At 39.6% G+C, this 22,009-nt stretch overlaps 1 protein-coding gene across 1 annotated transcript in view; it reads left to right on the top strand.

Moving 5' to 3' along the window:
* Positions 1–22,009, top strand: part of LOC138318512 (symplekin-like) — a 45,070-nt gene that overhangs the window by 16,136 nt on the left and 6,925 nt on the right. Inside the window, exons 13-31 of the mRNA XM_069260949.1 lie at positions 238–396; positions 1,967–2,048; positions 2,565–2,635; positions 2,929–3,043; positions 3,583–3,669; positions 4,055–4,250; positions 6,245–6,326; positions 6,611–6,724; positions 7,340–7,408; positions 7,920–7,995; positions 8,543–8,636; positions 8,906–8,975; positions 9,583–9,691; positions 10,869–10,969; positions 12,443–12,530; positions 12,992–13,090; positions 13,673–13,860; positions 14,170–14,346; positions 14,667–15,065. Of these exons, the coding sequence (XP_069117050.1) occupies positions 238–396; positions 1,967–2,048; positions 2,565–2,635; positions 2,929–3,043; positions 3,583–3,669; positions 4,055–4,250; positions 6,245–6,326; positions 6,611–6,724; positions 7,340–7,408; positions 7,920–7,995; positions 8,543–8,636; positions 8,906–8,975; positions 9,583–9,691; positions 10,869–10,969; positions 12,443–12,530; positions 12,992–13,090; positions 13,673–13,860; positions 14,170–14,346; positions 14,667–15,065 (2,376 nt within the window). The remainder of the gene's footprint in view (positions 1–237; positions 397–1,966; positions 2,049–2,564; positions 2,636–2,928; positions 3,044–3,582; positions 3,670–4,054; positions 4,251–6,244; positions 6,327–6,610; positions 6,725–7,339; positions 7,409–7,919; positions 7,996–8,542; positions 8,637–8,905; positions 8,976–9,582; positions 9,692–10,868; positions 10,970–12,442; positions 12,531–12,991; positions 13,091–13,672; positions 13,861–14,169; positions 14,347–14,666; positions 15,066–22,009) is intronic.

The following is a 22,009-nucleotide window of genomic DNA, read 5'->3' as shown; positions in this document are numbered from 1 at the left end:
TTTTAGTTGCATAAATTTCAGACTTTGGCTGATAAAGAATAATTTGAATGATAAATATAATAAGAATATGCCAGGTTTAGATGGTGGAGTACCCAGGAAAAAACCCAGCAACCAATGATTATCAGTCTGAACTAAAAACCTGAATGCAAAAAGAATCGAAACCTTCCTTGAAGGGGAACAATTAGGGAGAAAAATCTGTAATAAAGAAATTAAAGTATTGTCATCATATCCTCACAGGTGATGTTACCAGAAACCATGCCAGCCCACTTCCAGTCAACATATACTCCGATAGCTGCTGCTGGTACAGAAGGGCAGATCAAACATATAGCTAGGCTTCTGGCCACCCAACTGACCACTGCAGGCATGGGTAAAGGGGTGGCCGAAACACAGGCACAGGTAAGGGGTAAAAGGGTGACCAAAACACACATACAGGTAAGGGGAAAAGGGTGACTGAAACACAGGTGCAGGTAATGAGAAAGGGGTGACTGAAACACAGGTACAGGTAAGGGTCAAAAGGGTGAATGAAACACAGGTACAGGTAAGGGGCAAAAAGGGTGACCAAAACAAAGGCACAGGTAAGGGGAAAAGGGGTGGCTGAAATACAGGCACTGGTATGGGGAAAAGGGGCGACTGAAACACAGGTACAGGTAAGGGGCAAAAGGGTGACAGAAACAAAGGCACAGATAAGGGGGAAAGGGTGACCGAAAAAAAGGTACAGGTAAGGGGAAATGGGCGACTGAAACACAGGCACAGGTAAGGGGTTAAGGAGTGGCTGAAACATAGGTACAGGTAAGGGGCAAAAGGGTTGACTGAAACACAGGCACAGGTAAGGGGCAAAAGGGTTGACCGAAACACAGGCACAGGTAAGGGGCAAAAGGGTTGACTGAAACAAAGGCACAGGTAAGGGGCAAAAGGGTTGACTGAAACACATGCACAGGAAAGGGGCACAAGGGTTGACAGAAACACAGGCACAGGTAAGGGGCAAAAGGGTTGACCGAAACACAAGCACAGGTAAGGAGAAAAGGGGCGACTGAAACCCAGGCACAGGTAAGGGGGAAAAGGGTTGACCGAAACACAAGCACAGGTAAGGGGAAAAGGAGCGACTGAAACACAGGTACAGGTAAGGGGAAAAGGAGCGACTGAAACACAGGTACAGGTAAGGGGTAAAGGAGTGGCTGAAATATAGGTACAGGTAAGGGGTAAAAGGGTGGCCGAAACACAGGCACAGGTAAGGGGCAAAGGAGCGACTGAAACACAGGTACAGGTAAGGGGCAAAAGGGTTGACCGAAACACAAGCACAGGTAAGGGGAAAAGGAGCGACTGAAACACAGGCACAGGTAAGGGGCAAAAGGGTAACTGAAACACAGGCACAGGTAAGGGGATAAGGGGTGACCGAAACACAGGCACAGGTAAGGAGAAAAGGGTGACTGAAACACAGGCACAGGTAAGGGGAAAAGGGACGACTGAAACACAGGTACAGGTAAGGGGGCAAATAGGTGTCTGATGCACATTCGCAGGTAAGTAGGGGGAAGTGGTGGCTGAAACATTGACTTAGGTAAAGGGGCATATTTAGCAAAAACATTGCTACAGATAAGGGGGCAAAGATGGGTCCAGTTTAATGTTCCTTAACTCTAAGGAATTTCTTATTTTTCCATAGGAATGTTGCTAACTTAAAATGTTCCCCTTAACTTTTGTAATGCTTTCCTATGGACTCTGGCCTCAGAAGCACAGCACAGGTATTAAAGGGGACATTACTATGTCAGAAACACAGGCAATAATAAGACTCTGGCAAGGTATTCTACTTTGAAAAATGTTGCAAATATGAAGAGATGCATGTAAAATGAGTAGTAAATAAACTAAAAGTCTAAAGATCTGTTCATTGTGGAAACTTCCAGATTTACTCCTCCAATAGCATGTATGCTATGAATGACAGTATATAATGGTTGTATTGACTTTTTCTTGAAAGGCTGAAGAGAAGGAAGAGGCTGGTGGTGAATCTCCGGCTTACCAGCCATCTTCTCCCAAACAATTGATCCAGACAGTTGTGGGTATGTATACATCTAAACTGCCCTTTATTTCACCATTACTAGTTCCTAAAAAATCACTAAAAGTATACTGAAATCCTTATGAAAGGAAAATTATTTTGTATAAAAATGAAAGCATATTGAATAAATGTTAATTTAGAAACATGCAGTGACATTTTACATCTATTGATTAACCCGGTCCTCTATATAGTTGATTGAAAGTATAACGTACACTGTATTACAATAAATTATTTATTGGGTGACCGGCTGACTGTGTCATTCAGTCATGTCAAACAAAACAGTGGCAATCTTCACTATCTTTGCCTTCATTGACTTTACCCACTGATGACTTAAAACAACCGCTGACTTTTATCTACTACTGACCACCCACTTTTGCCTCAAAAAGACTAAGGTGTTGCCTATTCAGCAGTATCGACATTGATGTTTCATTCCATTATTGACAATATCAGAACAATCTTAATTTATATAATATGCTAGATGTATCTATTAACAAGATGATCATTATCATTTGTTTTACAGGAGGATTGACAGATGACTTGCCGACGACATCTGTGGCCAGTTCTAGTAAATCTATGCAGCCTCCTCCTGCAGTAAGTATAAAATGCTCTAATTAATCACCATCAACACCATCATCATTATTATCAGCTAATTATATATTACTTACATATTAAATACTACGTGCTCAAAGGATCTGCAGAATTACAATCCACTCCTCCACTCCAGAACACCCAATCCATTTGAGCTCTACTGATGACAAGAATGGATCATGTTATTAATGAGTATTACAAGTATGAATTTCTTTACCAGTTGACAGTTTAAAGTTGACAAAGTATTCTATAACTGGGTGTACATATCTGTTATCAAGTTATCATTTCTTTCTCAGCCTGTCAGACGTGGTATCAAGCAATTCAAGCTTAGTAGTGTGACCCAGGAACTTAACCGAGATGACCTTGACCAGATGACCATTAGTGCTGTCAGTAGGATTCTTAATGCAGAAAGTAGGTCGCTGTGATTAAGCTGTGCAAAGTGTTTTACTGGTATCTCTTGCATCACTTTCTTGGTTGCTGAAACTTTCTGTAGTTTGGTAGTAGTTTTTGAATGGCTGTGACTGAATTGGATTTCATGGTTTTATTTTCACAAATAAAAAGATATTTAAGTTTGTTTCTAATGTAACAGAAGAAATAATACATGTACTTACTATAAAATCAGTAATGCTGTACACTTATGTTTTAGTACATTACTTGCAAGTACAATTTTGCTAAAGTTCAAAGATTTACATTGAATGTAGCGAAAAAAACACGCTTAATTAAAAATCTTTAATTACGGTAATTGAAATATTTTTAGTGTAAATAGTGCTGAAATATTGCTAACGAAGAATACCAATTGATAGTTGTTCAAAATGCTGAACGAAATTTTATGAGTTCCAGAGGATATAAACATCTTTACTTTTTAAAATATTATACTCATAGAAGTTATGCATTAACTGTTTTCATGGACATGTATAGTCAACTATGAATGTTCCATATTTTGTCAACAGAAAGTGCTACACAAGGCAATGTGCTACCAGCCAGGACCAAACTGTTAGCTGGTCTTACTTCACAGTTTGGGGGCGAGTTACGAGACCGTAAGTTTCAGTGTGGAATATAACTGTAATGATTCATCAATAAAATCAATAGATAGACTTTTAATTATTACCTTCTGTAAGTAAAAGGAACATTTTATAATAAAATTCTACATATTGAGCTTTGACAACTTCAACTAATTCTGAAATACATCTGACTTATGGTTAGAAAGTCAATTTCTATTTCCTTAAGAAAGTCTAAAAGGATGTTACACCAAAAACACAGACTTACAATATTAAAGTAATTATTCTTCTGACAGATTTTCTTTTCTTTATAGTTTGACAAAACTTCACTGTCAGAAGAATTTCTATGTCAGCTGAGATGATGGTGTTTTGAAATGCATAGTTTTCTTTTACCATTCATGTTTGGATTACTGTTTCTCCACAGTTTTGGAGGAGTATATCTTTGAAGACTTAAGATCAAGGTTTGACTTAGCCTTTGCCTGGCTTTACCAGGAATATGCTAATTGTATGGGCTTCTGTGCTCCCCTGATGAAGCTAGAAAAGCCATCCCTGGCCAGCTATGATGAGTGTTTGACTCGACTCCTGGCAGGTCTCCTGGCTCGAGTGGAACTCAAGGAGGGGTAAGAAAAGATAACAAAAAAACATGTACAGTAAAAAGTCTTTGTAACATACATTCTCAAATAAGATGACAGAAAAGTTCGAAAGTAACAGGGAACAGAGTACTAGGAGATAACTAAGTCAGGCCAGTGACCCAATTTACCTTTATGTCAACTGTAAACCAATTTTTTTTTTTTTTCATTTCAAAATAAGTTCACAAACATTAACATTCGCAGATTTTAAAATTGACTTGAAATTCCTATCAGTATCAATGATGTAGAAGCTAACTTGCAGAGATAATCTTTCGTGAATATATTTAGATTACGAAATTCATGAAAGTAAATTGTACTCAAAAGAAAGTTACAGTCGAGGCTGTCTGAGCGACCCCTTGTATGTAGCGACTCCCTGTCTTATGTGACCTTACTTGAGACCCCCCCAACATATTTTGCTATATAATGGGTCTGTTTTCAGCGACTCCCTGTCTTACGTGACAAGCGACCATGTTTTTACAACCCAAACATCATAAAAAGTCTGTCTTGAGCGACTTTTCATTCGCCTGAGGCCATAATTATGATAGATAAAGAGGTGTGAACATCGAACTAAACATCGACTGTTGATGAAGATAAGAGTACATTACTGTGTAACCAGTTTTGACGGATCATGAAAGATTGTTTTTTTCCACAAAATTTTGCCTTAAACTATTAAAAAGGCTAGATATCATTCAGATATCTCTCAATACTAAACAATGGTAAACATTGACAATTAATAACGGAACACATTAAATAAATCGGCATGTTTTATTTTGCCTACCGTATCATCCTATGGCTTGGCGTGGGTGACTCTCTTCTTGTTTTGTACATGGCATTTACGACCAAACATAATTTCGTTCTTTGATATGCAGGGGTTTCATTATCTCTCAGGAGAGGCGATACAATTGCAATTTCAGGGGGTACTTTTCTATACCATCTGTATGCTATCCAATGTAATTTAGCCCAAATCAGGCGGTACCACAGCCAGGTTCAACCGGCAAAAAGTACCGGGTACCGCCTGATAATGAAACACCTGGATATGAGTAAACAGTCATTATAACAGCCATCCCAAAGTCAGGAACCCTATATTTTCTTCATAACACCAAAAAGTCTTGTAAAAACAACTGCACATGACTTGGGCTTCTGTAATGGCCGCCATTTTGTAGCAGTGTACAGTAAATTTGTAAAATTCAGCAAAATAAAGCCCAGGTTTTAAAATGGTACCTCTACTGTACAGTAGGCCTAGTAATGTTTTACACAACATTTGCAATTGTTTTGCAATGGTTGTTTTCTGACAAGTGTGATTTTTGTAATTTTTTTTTTCAAGTCTGAAAAACCATGACACACATATATTTTTTTCAATTGCAAAAAAAATGAGATTTTTAACCCAAAATTGCACCCCCTCCAGATAGAATTTTTTTCTTGAACAAAGTTTAAAACCAAGCATCAATGTATGTCTGCTTGTAATTTATAACTAGATCTAAATGGTTTTTAATTTAAAAAAAAAAAAAAAATTCATTAAAAAAAAAAAAAAAAAAAAAAATTGTATTATTTTTTATTTATCTTTTAAAAAATCAGGTAATTGATATATTTATAATGAAGAATAAATTAACAGACAATTAAAGACAGATTTTTGTACAGTGATGTTGCGGATGAACTTGGACTGCCTTAAGTGACTCCCTGTCTTATGTGACTTTTTGTGGTGGTTCCTTGGAAAGTCACATAAGACAGTCCAGACTGTAGTTTAAAGTAATATCTGTTCAAACCTTGGACCATTTTTTAAAGGCATTACCTCTCAGACAAGTAACGGATCTGCAGAATGATCCAGTTTTAAAATGGCAGAACATTTTAGTTTATACTGCTTCAAGATAGTCATTACTTTTACTTGTAGGAAATTTATATAAAAAGTCTAAATTCACTACATGCATATAAAATTTTCTAAAAGCCAAAATATCAACACAATAATGTATGTTTCTTTGCTTTTCAAGGTTTTTCCAGCGGGTATTAATAGAAGCTCCTGCTGTAACTGACAATGCCATTCTGATTTTAAAGAAGTACTGTTTAGATGAGGTAGGTCATTTTGTTTAGGGATTGGACATTGAAGTGGTTTATCTTCATATAGTTAATGAAATCTAACACCCTTGCTTTAAAAAGATGATAATTAACACAATTTCCTTCAAACCTCATTCTGCCCATAACTTATAAAATATTAATTCTGAAACAATTCACTCACAGTTCTAGAGTATGTTTTAGGTTCACCTGGAGAAATTGATGCTATTCTTTACTGTACTACGTATACTTCTATGACATTGTATTTAATAGCCTATCCTAACATTGTAATGCATTGTGTTTAGAATCGAGTTGGGGCAGGTATGAACACACTAAAGGAACTTATTCTGACGAGACCAGTTCACAGACTTCGTTTTCTCAATGTCATGTTGGAGTCCTGTTCACATGATAAACCCGAGGTGAGTAAGGAGAAGCGTTTGCTTAATATGTGAGGATTGTAGTCTACCGGTCAAGGCATACTGTACAAAATAAAACCAAAAGAGTAACCTAAATTAGATTCTTTGAAAACAATCAATGTTTTATTCTCCAGCAAAATATTTCATATTTTAATACGTTTTCAAAAGACAGAATCCTGAAATTGTCTTTTTTTTTCTACTGGGGGGAGAGGGGGGGGGGGGTGATCAAAAATCTAGGAAATGGACTATGCTTATACTCCATCCTTGGGATTAAGCTCAGTCTTGTCTTAAATGACCATGGTATTGTTCTTAACCAAGTGCTGCTATTTTTCAGTGTATCAAAATAGAAAATAGCAGCTATCTTGAAATAGATTTCTTATATAAGTTGCACTAATGAGTCTTGTCTGAACTTTAAAATAATTACACGTATAAACGATCCCTAGAATACTTGATTTTGATAATAATATCAACTATTCTCAATACACCTACATGTACTACAGCTATTGTCAAAGTTTAATTGTTGTAAAAGCCTCTTGTAAGACTATAGTATTTCTTTCTGTGTTCTGAGACTAATTCCTAAATATTACATGAGCTTGATTTCATTGTACTGTTTCACAGGTGAGAAATACAGCAATCCGCTTCACCAAGAAATTGTATGAGAAACCACAGATAGCCACATATATAGAGGTCAGTTTGAAGTAGTGAGGAATAGCAGAGAAAATATTGCTATCAATCACCAAAAATAATTTTCTGTCAACTGATGAGTTTTTTCATTTATTAACAGTTCATCTGTTGATGCAGAAAATTGCATGAAAGATTTTAAATTACAGTTAATGTACTAAATCAAGCCATAGTTTTTCTTCCACTGATTTCTTCATCGTCTTGTTTCGTACTGTGTTTCTCATGAAAGAAAGTAAAACACAATTTTAAAAATGTTAATATTGCTTTCCTATTGTACAGATGAAAACAAACGTGATTTGTATATTGTGATATTGCATCCTGATATAGTATAACATTAAATGCTGATAGATTATCTGTATAGACAAATGTCAAAATTAAGTAAAATTTTCAAACAAGAAATTTAATTTATAAATGAATACACTGCTTTGTCTTGTTTACAGAAATATGCTTCTAAAATGCTGAAATACCTCCTCCTACCCAAGCCTCCAAGTCATACATTGCTTTGTCTTGTTTACAGGAATATGCCTCTAAAATGCTGAAATACCTCCTCCTACCTAAGCCTCCAAGTGAGATGTTTCCTCGATCTAAATCTGGTAAGCAAGATCAAAAACATTGTAAATATTGTTGATATGACAGATCATTGACACAATGCTTCCTGATTGCTACTTTACTGTCAGGTGATTTATATCAACACACATCAGCTGACGATATGTCTGGAGGTGAATGATCTGTACCACACATGTTTAATACTCTTCTAAAGCGCCTACTTTCACTTTTATTTACCGTAACTTTCCAGGAGTCATTTCATACACCAACACCTGCTATGAAATGAGAGGGGGTTTATATTGGCCTTAAGTGTTACCCACATACATCCCATCTGGTTCTGACTTAGCCTGTCATGTCCAATTGCATTCTGTCTCATCCCTCTTCGTTATGTGGAGGCGAAGATCAGAACATGATTTATGTCTTACAACAGACATTTAAAAAAAAAATCCTGGTTTTGTCAATTTGTTGGTGAGATTATGAATAGAAAGAAAGAAAAAAAAAACATCAGTGAAATTATAATGATATTAGGTACTTTATAGTTCTATCACTATTGTCATGCCGTCTGTCTCAGACACACACTTTGTCTGTTTGTAGGAGACCTACCGCAGTCCTGGATTGAGGATATCATCAAGATGTGTCTATACTTGTATCTTGGTCTGTTGCCTAGCAACCATAAACTAATCCATGAGTGAGTAATTGTTCTTTATTTTAAAAATGATGGAACAAAATTTTTTCTCTACTGTGAAAGAACAGTTTCTTGTGGAGTATAAGTAAATCTTCCAAGTTTATTTTTTATCAGTTTCAGATTAATTGTAACCATGGAACAATAAATGGTTAAAGTATATAAAAAAAGCTTTATTAAAGAAACTTTAGGTGGATGGATTTAATTATAATACTAGAGGCACTAAATATAATCTGTGATTCTTAGCGAGATAACAAACCTGTTTAATTTTCCAGATTGGCTGTAGTATATACTTCTGCTACTGCTGACATCAAGAGGACTATTCTGCGTGTGCTAGAAAATCCGGTAAGATCTGCTATCCTTTGAAGAACAAAGATTCTTCAAGGAGTTTTTGTATTGGTCTTTTGATACTTATTTTATTGTTTCATATAACTAGACAAAAGGCTATTATACCTACAGTTCAAACTGTGATATTTAAGAATCTATTATGAAGTGAATCTTTTCATTTTGATTTAATGCTACAATTGTCGATTTTATTCTTTGATGGTTCATAAAAATATTAATTACAAGGAAACTTGACTTCAGCAGTCACTTTGATTATCCTCTGATATTTTTTCATTTTCTCCAGGGCCTACTCAATTTGCCCTCTTCTACTTCTAGAATATAACTTCCAATCATTGGATTTGAAGCTCTTCTGTCTCTGAAAGCTTTTCCATCTGTATAACATGGAAGATCTTCTGAGAATAATACAAATCCAGCTCAGTGTGAGCTGTAGTGTTTTCCCTTGTTATTATCTAAACATGCCGACACATATACTTACCTCAGATCCATAGAGCACAGTGTCTGTATTGCTGGATTTCACTGATGAAATTTGTTATGATAGTAGTTTTATGATTAAGTTGATAAAGGAGTGATAAGTGTAGACTAATCTTTGTGTACCTATTATTGACAGGTGAAGGGTATGGGAATGCAGTCCCCAGAACTCCTGTTATTGGTGGAGAATTGTCCAAAGGGAGCTGAGACCCTGGTAACCCGGGTCATCCACATCCTCACAGACAAAGGTATGTGGTGAACATCACTCGATTAAAGTCAAGGTCATATTTGATAATTGTAATAGTGTGAAAGGAGGCCACCCCATTAGCTCAGAGGGAAAAAGGTTTTTAGCTCACCTAGCCCGAAGGACCGTCGTCCGTCCGTCCGTCCGTCAACATTTCCTTTAAATCGCTACTAGTCATAGAGTTCTGCATGGATTGTAACCAAATTTGGCAACAAACATCCATGGGGGAAGGGGAACAGAACTTGTATAAATTTTGGCTCTGACCCCCAGGGGCAGGAGGGGCAGGGTCAATAGGGGAAATAGAGGTAAATCCTATAAATCGCTACTCGTCCTAGAGTTCTGCATGGATTGTAACCAAATTTGGCCACAAACATACATGGGGGAAGGGGAACAGAACTTTTATAAATTTTGGCTCTGACCCCCCGGAGGCAGGATGGGCGGAGCCCAATAGGGGAAATAGAGGTAAATCCTATAATTTGCTACTTGTCCAAGAATTCTGCATGGATTGTAACCAAATTTGGCCACACACATTCATCGGGGAAGGGGAACAGAACTTGTATAAATTTTGGCTCTGACCCCCCGGGGGCAGGAGGGGCAGAGCCCAATAGGGGAAATAGAGGTAAATCCTATAAATCGCTACTCGTCCTAGAGTTCTGCATGGATTGTAACCAAATTTGGCCACAAACATCCTTGGGGGAAGGGGGACAGAACTTGCATAAATTTTGGCTCTGACCCCCCGGGGGCAGGAGGGGCGGGGCCCAATAGGGGAATTAGAGGTATATATTGGCATTCCTTCAGAAAAGAAACAATGAACCAGTATTTAAAACATTACTTGGCATTACAAACCAGGTGAGCGATACAGGCCCTCTTGTTTATCTAGTTGTTAGATATTTACCTTAAGACCAAAGTTGCTAGTAAGCAGCAACCATAATAGGAAATTTTGTGTTAATCCTTCATGTTGCGATCAGCATTTTGATACAAAATTGGATCGAAAATGTCAAAATGATTTCAAGTACTACAATTTTTTTTTTCATATCTGAAGAAAGTTATGTATGAAATTTCAAAATAAGTGTATATATTTTGAACAATATGTTTTAAAGTAATTGTCAAGACATCATAATTAGGCTATCTTGAAATTAGAACATATTAATTGTGGACACTTGTATTGGTTTCTCTTCCAGCTGCTCCATCACCAGAACTTGTGGAGAGGGTCCGAGACTTGTACCATAAACGTGTGCCTGACGTCCGATTCCTCATCCCAGTACTTACTGGATTACACAAGGTAATGTATACCATACTGTTTAGGTCTGGTGAGATGCAAGTCACTACCAGAAGTCGTATAGATAATAAACATTTAAACATGATTAAGCGCTTTTGACATCCCAAAATGATGTTGGTGAAGTACAAATTACCATTAGTCTCATCTTCTAGGGATTATGACGTCATATTTTGACATGATTTTTGTGATGTCATACTAACCGGATGGTGGGATTAATCAACTGTACATTGTACTTTACCCCTGTTGTTTTGGGATCTTGAAACCCCTGTATTCATGTATCATGAAAGTGCTAGATCCTGCTGTAATTTACTATCTACTGGAACATTTTTAGCTCACCTGGCCCGAAGGGCCGGTGAGCTAATGTCATGGCACGGCGTCCGTCGTCTGTCGTCCGTCGTCCGTCCGTCCGTCAACATTTCCTTTAAATCGCTACTAGTCATAGAGTTCTGCATGGATTGTAACCAAATTTGGCCACAAACATCCTTGGGGGAAGGGGAACAGAACTTGTATAAAGTTTGGCTCTGACCCCCGGGGGTAGGAGGGGCAGGGCCCAATAAGGGAAATAGAGGTAAATCCTATAAATCGCTACTTGGTCTAGAGTTCTGCATGGATTGTAACCAAATTTGGCCACAAACATCTTTGGGGGAAGGGGAACAGAACTTGTATAATGTTTGGCTCTGACCCCCCGGGGGCAGGAGGGGCGGGGCCCAATAGGGGAAATAGAGGTAAATCCTATAAATCGCTACTTGTCCTAGAGTTCTGCATGGATTGTAACCAAATTTGGCCACTAACATCCTTGGGGGAAGGGGAACAGAACTTGTATAAATTTTGGCTCTGACCCCCCGGGGGCAGGAGGGGTGGGGCCCAACAGGGGAAATAGAGATAAATCTTATAAATCGCTACTTGTCCTAGAGTTCTGCATAGATTGTGGCAAAATTTGGCCACAAACATCCATGAGGGAAGGGGAACAGAACTTTTATAAATGTTGGCTCTGATCCCCCGGGTGCAGGATGGGTAGGGCCCAGTAGGGGAATTTGAGGTAAATATTCGAATTCCTTCAGAAAAGAAGCAGTGAACCTGTATTTAGAACATTACTTGGCATTACAAACCAGTTGAGCGATACAGGCCCTCTGGGCCTCTTGTTTTGCATTTGCTGTGTGATGTAGAAATTGACTGAGATTTTACAATAAAGACAGTAACATTATGTCATGAATTGAAAACAACACAACAAAATGGTTGTTTTTATTTTTATAATTTGTCTATCACATTTTCACTTAATTAAAAACTTTCCAAAAACTTTATGAAATTGGTGATAAAACATAGCCATACTACCTGATTAACACAATGGATTAAAATAGCGTTGAACAGTTTGGGAGTATGTTAGGCTTTTTCAGAGCTCTGCCATTCTCATAGTGTATCTAGTGTAAGGAAATCTAACCTTAAATATTATATGTTTTTCTGACTTCTTCATTACAGAGAGAGGTAATTCAGGCCTTGCCTAAACTCATTAAACTGAATCCAGTTGTGGTGAAGGAAGTTTTTAACAGACTCCTGGGCGGCCATGGTAATAACATACTACAGATGTCCTTGTTTTGCTGCTCTATTTTACACATTATTATGTCTAATAATAATACAGTGTACCTAGTATATAGAATGTAGACGAATGTTGTAGCTACAAAATTGTGTTAATCATGTTACATTCATATCATTTCTTTGCTGATAATGCCACAAAATATTAATTTATCAAGTTATATACTATTTAATATGAAATATTCGTAGGTATGTTTTTCTGGGTTCTTCACCATATATTGCTGTCAAACCAAACCTCAAACATAAATGTTTTAAGATACACATTGCAAATAAATCCTTCATGAAAAATACCTGTTTAATGGGAGAATAAAACCAAAGGAATAATAATAAAATGCATAAGTGAAAACCCTGAACTTGTAAGGAGAGAAAGATCCCAATATTATAAAGCTTTTACACTTGTTACAATACTAATTATGTGTGATGGCTATATTCTAGGTGAGACGAGTTTCTCCTCACCACTCACACCAGCAGAATTGTTGATCTCACTACACAACATCGACCCCAACAAGTGTGACATGAAGACAATCATCAAAGGTAATGTATTTGTCTACATTAATACAAAGGTAATGTATTTGTCTACATTAATACAAAGGTAATGTATTTGTCTACATTAATACAAAGGTAACCTATTTGTCTACATTAATACAAAGGTAACCTATTTGTCTACATTAATACAAAGGTAATCTATTTGTCTACATTAATACAAAGGTAACCTATTTGTCTACATTAATACAAAGGTAATCTATTTGTCTACATTAATACAAAGGTAACCTATTTGTCTACATTAATACAAAGGTAATCTACATTAATACAAAGGTAATCTATTTGTCTACATTAATACAAAGGTAACCTATTTGTCTACATTAATACAAAGGTAATGTATTTGTCTACATTAATACAAAGGTAACCTATTTGTCTACATTAATACAAAGGTAACCTATTTGTCTACATTAATACAAAGGTAACCTATTTGTTTACATTAATACAAAGGTAATCTACATTAATACAAAGGTAATCTACATTAATACAAAGGTAATCTACATTAATACAAAGGTAATCTACATTAATACAAAGGTAATTGATACAAGAAAAACTGACAGACATTTCTGTTGCCAGCTACTAATCTGTGTTTCTCGGAGAAGAATGTTTATACACAAGAGGTGTTGGCCGTGGTGATGAAGACTCTAATGGAACAGGCACCTCTCCCTACGTTATTTATGAGGACGGTTCTACAGTCGCTGTCAATGTACCCTCGTCTCCTTGGCTTTGTTTTAAATATCCTACAGAGGCTTATCATTAAACAGGTAATTGAAGGATGATGGTCTTTTGTCTAAATATATAACTAACAGTGTATGATTAGGTCCAACAAATGTTCTAGTCATAGAGAATATCATTAAATAAATGATGCTATTTTTTGTATGGCCCAATAGATCTTTATACAAACCAAGAAACTGTTTATATATATAACAATACATGTATCCCAAATGTTGTTGTTATTCTTTTCCGATCAATCTCAAGAAATGATGACGATGGTGTTCCTTAGTCATAAATAAATTTCCATCAGCTATGATTTATGTCTCGGACCTTGATCTTTTGTTTTGGCCTTGACGTAGGTTTGGAAACAAAAGCGAGTGTGGGAAGGCTTCATCAAATGTTGTCAGAGAACCAAGCCCCAGTCGTTCCAGGTGTTACTACAGCTACCATCGGTCCAGTTAAAGAGTGTGTTTGAGAGCTGCCCAGAACTGAGGGAACCTCTACTTAATCACGTCAAATCCTTCACAGAGCACCAGGTATATACACAACCAAAAGACTTTACAAACTTATCGTTGTTTTTCAATTCGTTCCACAAGCTAAACATTGTGTCTTAGTTTAATTTTCTTGGTCTATATATCAAGATTGTTTATGCCTTTGCATTGCAATACCAGAAACATGTTGTCTTTTATCATTTACCTAAAAATATTGGAATAATTGTGTAAAAAATTAAATACTATCAAGAACTGTCCTCCTGAATGAATTATCTCCCCTTTCTCTTTTTGATAAAAATAACACATTCTTAATATATATATTTTATATTTCCGATGATAAAATGTTGAATGATTTTCCTCACTAGGCCACACATATACCCAAGACTGTCATGTCTGTCCTTGAGAAAGACCCTGCCGAGGAACAACAAAAGCAAGCCCAGAAAGAAAACATGGCTGCCGAGGCTCGGCGGCTAGCAGAGGCGAAGAGTAACGCAGGACCTCCAGATGTCCTGGTGAAAGTAAGACAAGAACCTATGGAAACACAGGCAATACAGACCATCAGTGCAGTGTCGCAGGACCAACAGGCGGCAGAGAAAGCCAAACAGGACGCTGAGAGGAAGAAGGCAGAAATAGCTAGACAGGAAGCTGAGGAGAGAGAGAGGGAAGCATTAGCTAAAAAGGCTGCCAAGGAGAAAGCTGAAGCAGAGGAAAGAGAAAGGATAGAAGCAGAACAGCAGGCAGAGAGGCAGAGACTGGAGGAAATGGTGAGAGGGTCATATGTTATCTTACTCTCTGGAAGAGTCTTATTTTGTCCGATTGACCTTTCTTAAGATGCTCAGTTCCCATATTTGAGTGATATACTTTAAGTCCTATTATATTGAAAGGTAAGAAAATAGAAGATAACTAGACATGAATACACCAGAATTAGTATTGTATCAAATAGCAATGAGGAAGGTTGGAATGTTTGGGAGGCTTGCAAGCCTAACACAGAAATGTTTTTAAGGAAAAATACTAGCTAAAAATAGCTAATAGCTAAGGCCACACCAATTTGAAACCTAGTTCTTCAGGATTTCCTGCCCCTAAAATGGAAAAGTTAGAAAATAAAATAAAAAAAATTATTACCGCCCCTATTTCAGATGCTCGGAAATCCGAAGAACAAAAGTCCGATTTTTCCCTTCCCATTTCTGGTTTGTGCTTTAGACACACTGAAATCCTTATCACTTAAGCGCTTTAACTGGTAAGAAAACAAAGTTTAAGCGCAAAAGGGAACCAGATTAAGAAAAAACGAATGGAAAAATGGCGGGTGTTTATGTTGCAACTGTGAGAACTTTTGACAGAGATGTTGTTGTTACCTGTACCGTAAGACGTTTTAAAGATTTGTTCGATTCTATAAACGTGAATGACGAAAATGTGATCAATGTGGTAGACATAAAATTACATCCTTCATAGATAATCCAATGCTTAAAATTAGGAACCTATTTTCTTTTTCTGAATATCGGCATCAAATTCAATATTTTCATATTTTTTATAGATGAAAGCAAGGTCACAGAAACTAATATAAGAATTAATGTAATTGAAATTAATATGATGACATTGAATGCTTCTATAGTTTTGCATGACTAGTATAGTCAAGATTATATCTATACTGTGATTTTTAATATTTAATATATTTACATTTGTTTTTGTGTGACTCTAAAACAATCCAATTATTATATTTGCATACTTGACATTCTTTTTTTAATGTAAATTTACATGAAAAAAAAAGTTTTTTTAATGTACACAAATGCTAACCTTTTGTTCTATTGGGTGTGGCAAAATTTTACAGGTTCCCAATATTGTAGATCAACAATATTTATGATTCTCCTATAGTGTTTTAGTAGAGTTCCATCTGGACGAGAAATAAAAACACTGTTGATTTATAGTATAAATATATTTGAATTTGATAATTTATATGTTTTTAGCTCACCTGGCCCGAAGGGCCGGTGAGCTTATGTCATGGCGCGGCGTCCGTCGTCCGTCCGTCCGTCCGTCCGTCAACATTTCCTTTAAATCGCTACTAGTCATAGAGTTCTGCATGGATTGTAACCAAATTTGGCCACAAACATCCTTGGGGGAGGGGGAACAGAACTTGTATAAATTTTGGCTCTGGTCACCCGGGGGCAGGAGGGGCGGGGCCCAATAGGGGAAATAGAGGTAAATCCTTTAAATCGCTACTAGTCATAGAGTTCTGCATGGATTGTAACCAAAATTAGCCACAAACATCCTTGGGGGAGGGGGAACAGAACTTGTATAAATTTTGGCTCTGACCCCTCAGGGGCAGGAGGGGCGGGGCCCAATAGGGGAAATAGAGGTAAATCCTTTAAATCGCTACTTGTCCTAGAGTTCTGCATGGAATGTAACCAAATTTGGCCACAAACATCCTTGGGGGAGGGGGAACAGAACTTGTATAAATTTTGGCTCTGACCCCCCGGGGGCAGGAGGGGCGGGGCCCAATAGGGGAAATACAGGTAAATCCTTTAAATCGCTACTTGTCCTAGAGTTCTGCATGGAATGTAACCAAATTTGGCCACAAACATCCTTGGGGGAGGGGGAACAGAACTTGTATAAATTTTGGCTCTGGTCCCCCGGGGGCAGGAGGGGCGGGGCCCAATAGGGGAAATAGAGGTAAATCCTTTAAATCGCTACTAGTCATAGAGTTCTGCATGGATTGTAACCAAATTTAGCCACAAACATCCTTGGGGGTAGGAGAACAGAACTTGTATAAATTTTGGCTCTGACCCCCGGGGGCAGGAGGGGCGGGGCCCAATAGGGGAAATAGAGGTAAATCCTTTAAATCGCTACTTGTCCTAGAGTTCTGCATGGAATGTAACCAAATTTGTCCACAAACATCCTTGGGGGAGGGGGAATAGAACTTGTATAAATTTTGGCTCTGACCCCCCGGGGGCAGGAGGGGCGGGGCCCAATAGGGGAAATAGAGGTAAATCCTTTAAATCGCTACTTGTCCTAGAGTTCTGCATGGATTGTAACCAAATTTAGCCACAAACATCCTTGGGGGTAGGGGAACAGAACTTGTATAAATTTTGGCTCTGACCCCCCGGGGGCAGGAGGGGGGGTCCAATAGGGGAAATAGAGGTAAATCCTTTAAATCGCTACTTGTCCTAGAGTTCTGCATGGATTGTAACCAAAATTTGCCACAAACATCCTTGGGGGAAGGGGAACAGAACTTGTATAAATTTTGGCTCTGATCCCCGGGCAGGAGGGGGGGGGGGCCCAATAGGGGAAATAGAGGTAAATCCTTTAAATCGCTACTAGTCATAGAGTTCTGCATGGATTGTAACCAAAATTAGCCACAAACATCCTTGGGGGAGGGGGAACAGAACTTGTATAAATTTTGGCTCTGACCCCCCGGGGGCAGGAGGGGCGGGGCCCAATAGGGGAAATAGAGGTAAATCCTTTAAATCGCTACTTGTCATAGAGTTCTGCATGGATTGTAACCAAATTTGGCCACAAACATCCTTGGGGGAAGGGGAACAGAACTTGTATAAATTTTGGCTCTGACCCCCGGGGGGGCAGGAGGGGCGGGGCCCAATAGGGGAAATAGAGGTAAATTCTATAAATCGCTACTTGTCCTAGAGTTCTGCATGGATTGTAACCAAATTTGGCCACAAACATCCTTGGGGGAGGGGGAACAGAACTTGTATAAATTTTGGCTCTGGTCCCCCGGGGGCAGGAGGGGCGGGGCCCAATAGGGGAAATAGAGGTAAATCCTTTAAATCGCTACTAGTCATAGAGTTCTGCATGGATTGTAACCAAAATTTAGCCACAAACATCCTTGGGGGTAGGAGAACAGAACTTGTATAAATTTTGGCTCTGACCTCCCGGGGGCAGGAGGGGCGGGGCCCAATAGGGGAAATAGAGGTAAATCCTTTAAATCGCTACTTGTCCTAGAGTTCTGCATGGAATGTAACCAAATTTGGCCACAAACATCCTTGGGGGAGGGGGAATAGAACTTGTATAAATTTTGGCTCTGACCCCCCGGGGGCAGGAGGGGCGGGGCCCAATAGGGGAAATAGAGGTAAATCCTTTAAATCGCTACTAGTCATAGAGTTCTGCATGGATTGTAACCAAAATTAGCCATAAAACATCCTTGGGGGGTAGGAGAACAGAACTTGTATAAATTTTGGCTCTGACCCCCCGGGGGCAGGACGGTTGGGGTCCAATAGGGGAAATAGAGGTAAATCCTTTAAATCGCTACTTGTCCTAGAGTTCTGCATGGATTGTAACCAAAATTAGCCACAAACATCCTTGGGGGAAGGGGAACAGAACTTGTATAAATTTTGGCTCTGATTCCCCAGAGGCAGGAGGGGCGGGGCCCAATAGGGGAAATAGAGGTAAATCCTTTAAATCGCTACTAGTCATAGAGTTCTGAATGGAATGTAACCAAATTTGGCCACAAACATCCTGGGGGAAGGGGAACAGAGCTTGTATAAATTTTGGCTCTGGTCCCCGGGGGCAGGAGGGGCGGGGCCCAATAGGGGAAATAGAGGTAAATCCTTTAAATCGCTACTAGTCATACAGGTCTACATGAATTGTAACCAAATTTGGCCACAAACATCCTTGTTGGAAGCGGAACAGAACTTGTTTAAATTTTGGCTCTGACCCCCCGGGGGCAGGAGGGGCGGGGCCCAATAGGGGAAATAGAGGTAAATCCTTTAAATCGCTACTAGTCATAGAGTTCTGCATGGAATGTAACCAAATTTGGCCATAAACATCCTTGGGGGTAGGAGAACAGAACTTGTATAAATTTTGGCTCTGACCCTCCGGGGGCAGGAGGGGGGGCCCTATAGGGAAAATAGAGGTAAATTCTATTAATCGCTACTTGTCCTAGAGTTCTGCATGGATTGTAATTAAATTTGGCCACAAACATCCTTGGGGGAAGGGGAACAGAACTTGTATAAATTTTGGCTCTGATCTTCCGGGGGCAGGAGAGGCGGGGCCCAATAGAGGAAATAAAGGTAAATCCTTTAAATCGCTACTAGTCATATAGTTCTGCATGGAATGTAACCAAATTTGGCCACAAACATTCTTGGGGGAAGGGGAACAGAACTTGTATAAATTTTGGCTCTGGCCCCCTGGGGGCAGGACGGTTGGGGCCCAATAGGTGAAATAGAGGTAAATCCTATAAATCGCTAATTGTCTTAGAGTTTTGCTTGGATTGTGACCAAATTTGGCCATAAAAATCCTTTGGGGAAGGAGAACAGAACTTTGGCTCTGACCCCCTGGGGGCAGGAGGGGTGGGGCCCAATAGGGGACTTAATGGTTAATATTAAAATTCCTTCAGAAAAGAAACAATGAAGCTGTATTCAGAACATTACTTGGCATTACAAACCAGGTGAGCGATACAGGCCCTCTGGGCCTCTTGTTTAATATATTTTTAGCTCACCTGGCCCAAAGGGCCGGTGAGCTTATGTCATGGCGCGGCGTCCGTCGTCCGTCGTCCGTCGTCCGTCCGTCCGTCCGTCCGTCCGTCCGTCCGTCGTCCGTCTGTCCGTCAACATTTCCTTTAAATCGCTACTAGTCATAGAGTTCTGCATGGATTTTAACCAAATTTGGCCAGAAACATCCTTGGGGGGAGGGGAACAGAACTTGTATAAATTTTTGCTCTGACCCCCCGGGGACAGGAGGGGCGGGGCCCAATAGGGGAAATTGAGGTAAATCCTATAAATCGCTACTTGTCCTAGAGTTCTGCATGGATTGTAACCAAATTTGGCCAGAAACATCCTTGGGGGAAGGGGAACAGAACTTGTATAAATTTTGGCTCTGACCCCCCGGGGACAGGAGGGGCGGGGCCCAATAAGGGAAATTTAGGTAAATCCTATAAATCGCTACTTGTCCTAGAGTTCTGCATGGATTGTAACCAAATTTGGCCAGAAACATCCTTGGGGGAAGGGGATCAGAACTTGTTTAAATTTTTGCTCTGACCCCCCGAGGACAGGAGGGGCGGGGCCCAATAGGGGAAATTAAGGTAAATCCTATAAATCGCTACTTGTCCTAGAGTTCTGCATGGATTGTAACCAAATTTGGCCAGAAACATCCTTGGGGGAAGGGGAATAGAACTTGTATAAATTTTGGCTCTGACCCCCCCCGGGGACAGGAGGGGCGGGGCCCAATAGGGGAAATTGAGGTAAATCCTTTAAATCGCTACTTGTCCTAGAGTTCTGCATGGATTGTAACCAAATTTGGCCACAAACATCCTTGGGGGAGGGGGAACAGAACTTGTATAAATTTTGGCTCTGGTCCCCCGGGGGCAGGAGGGGCGGGGCCCAATAGGGGAAATAGAGGTAAATCCTTTAAATCGCTACTAGTCATAGAGTTCTGCATGGATTGTAACCAAAATTAGCCACAAACATCCTTGGGGGTAGGAGAACAGAACTTGCGTAAATTTTGGCTCTGACCTCCCGGGGGCAGGAGGGGCGGGGCCCAATAGGGGAAATAGAGGTAAATCCTTTAAATCGCTACTTGTCCTAGAGTTCTGCATGGAATGTAACCAAATTTGTCCACAAACATCCTTGGGGGAGGGGGAATAGAACTTGTATAAATTTTGGCTCTGACCCCCCGGGGGCAGGAGGGGCGGGGCCCAATAGGGGAAATAGAGGTAAATCCTTTAAATCGCTACTAGTCATAGAGTTCTGCATGGATTGTAACCAAAATTAGCCATAAACATCCTTGGGGGTAGGAGAACAGAACTTGTATAAATTTTGGCTCTGACCCCCCGGGGGCAGGACGGTTGGGGTCCAATAGGGGAAATAGAGGTAAATCCTTTAAATCGCTACTTGTCCTAGAGTTCTGCATGGATTGTAACCAAAATTAGCCACAAACATCCTTGGGGGAAGGGGAACAGAACTTGTATAAATTTTGGCTCTGATTCCCCAGAGGCAGGAGGGGCGGGGCCCAATAGGGGAAATAGAGGTAAATCCTTTAAATCGCTACTAGTCATAGAGTTCTGAATGGAATGTAACCAAATTTGGCCACAAACATCCTGGGGGAAGGGGAACAGAGCTTGTATAAATTTTGGCTCTGGTCCCCGGGGGCAGGAGGGGCGGGGCCCAATAGGGGAAATAGAGGTAAATCCTTTAAATCGCTACTAGTCATACAGGTCTACATGAATTGTAACCAAATTTGGCCACAAACATCCTTGTTGGAAGCGGAACAGAACTTGTTTAAATTTTGGCTCTGACCCCCCGGGGGCAGGAGGGGCGGGGCCCAATAGGGGAAATAGAGGTAAATCCTTTAAATCGCTACTAGTCATAGAGTTCTGCATGGAATGTAACCAAATTTGGCCATAAACATCCTTGGGGGTAGGAGAACAGAACTTGTATAAATTTTGGCTCTGACCCTCCGGGGGCAGGAGGGGGGGCCCTATAGGGAAAATAGAGGTAAATTCTATTAATCGCTACTTGTCCTAGAGTTCTGCATGGATTGTAATTAAATTTGGCCACAAACATCCTTGGGGGAAGGGGAACAGAACTTGTATAAATTTTGGCTCTGATCTTCCGGGGGCAGGAGAGGCGGGGCCCAATAGAGGAAATAAAGGTAAATCCTTTAAATCGCTACTAGTCATAGAGTTCTGCATGGAATGTAACCAAATTTGGCCACAAACATCCTTGGGGGAAGGGGAACAGAACTTGTATAAATTTTGGCTCTGGCC

This window comes from Argopecten irradians, chromosome 3 (assembly GCF_041381155.1).
Source record: "Argopecten irradians isolate NY chromosome 3, Ai_NY, whole genome shotgun sequence".
Lineage (NCBI taxonomy): Eukaryota > Metazoa > Mollusca > Bivalvia > Pectinida > Pectinidae > Argopecten > Argopecten irradians.
The sequence above is the reverse complement of the archived record's forward strand: the minus strand, read 5'-3'. Positions and strand labels throughout refer to the sequence as shown.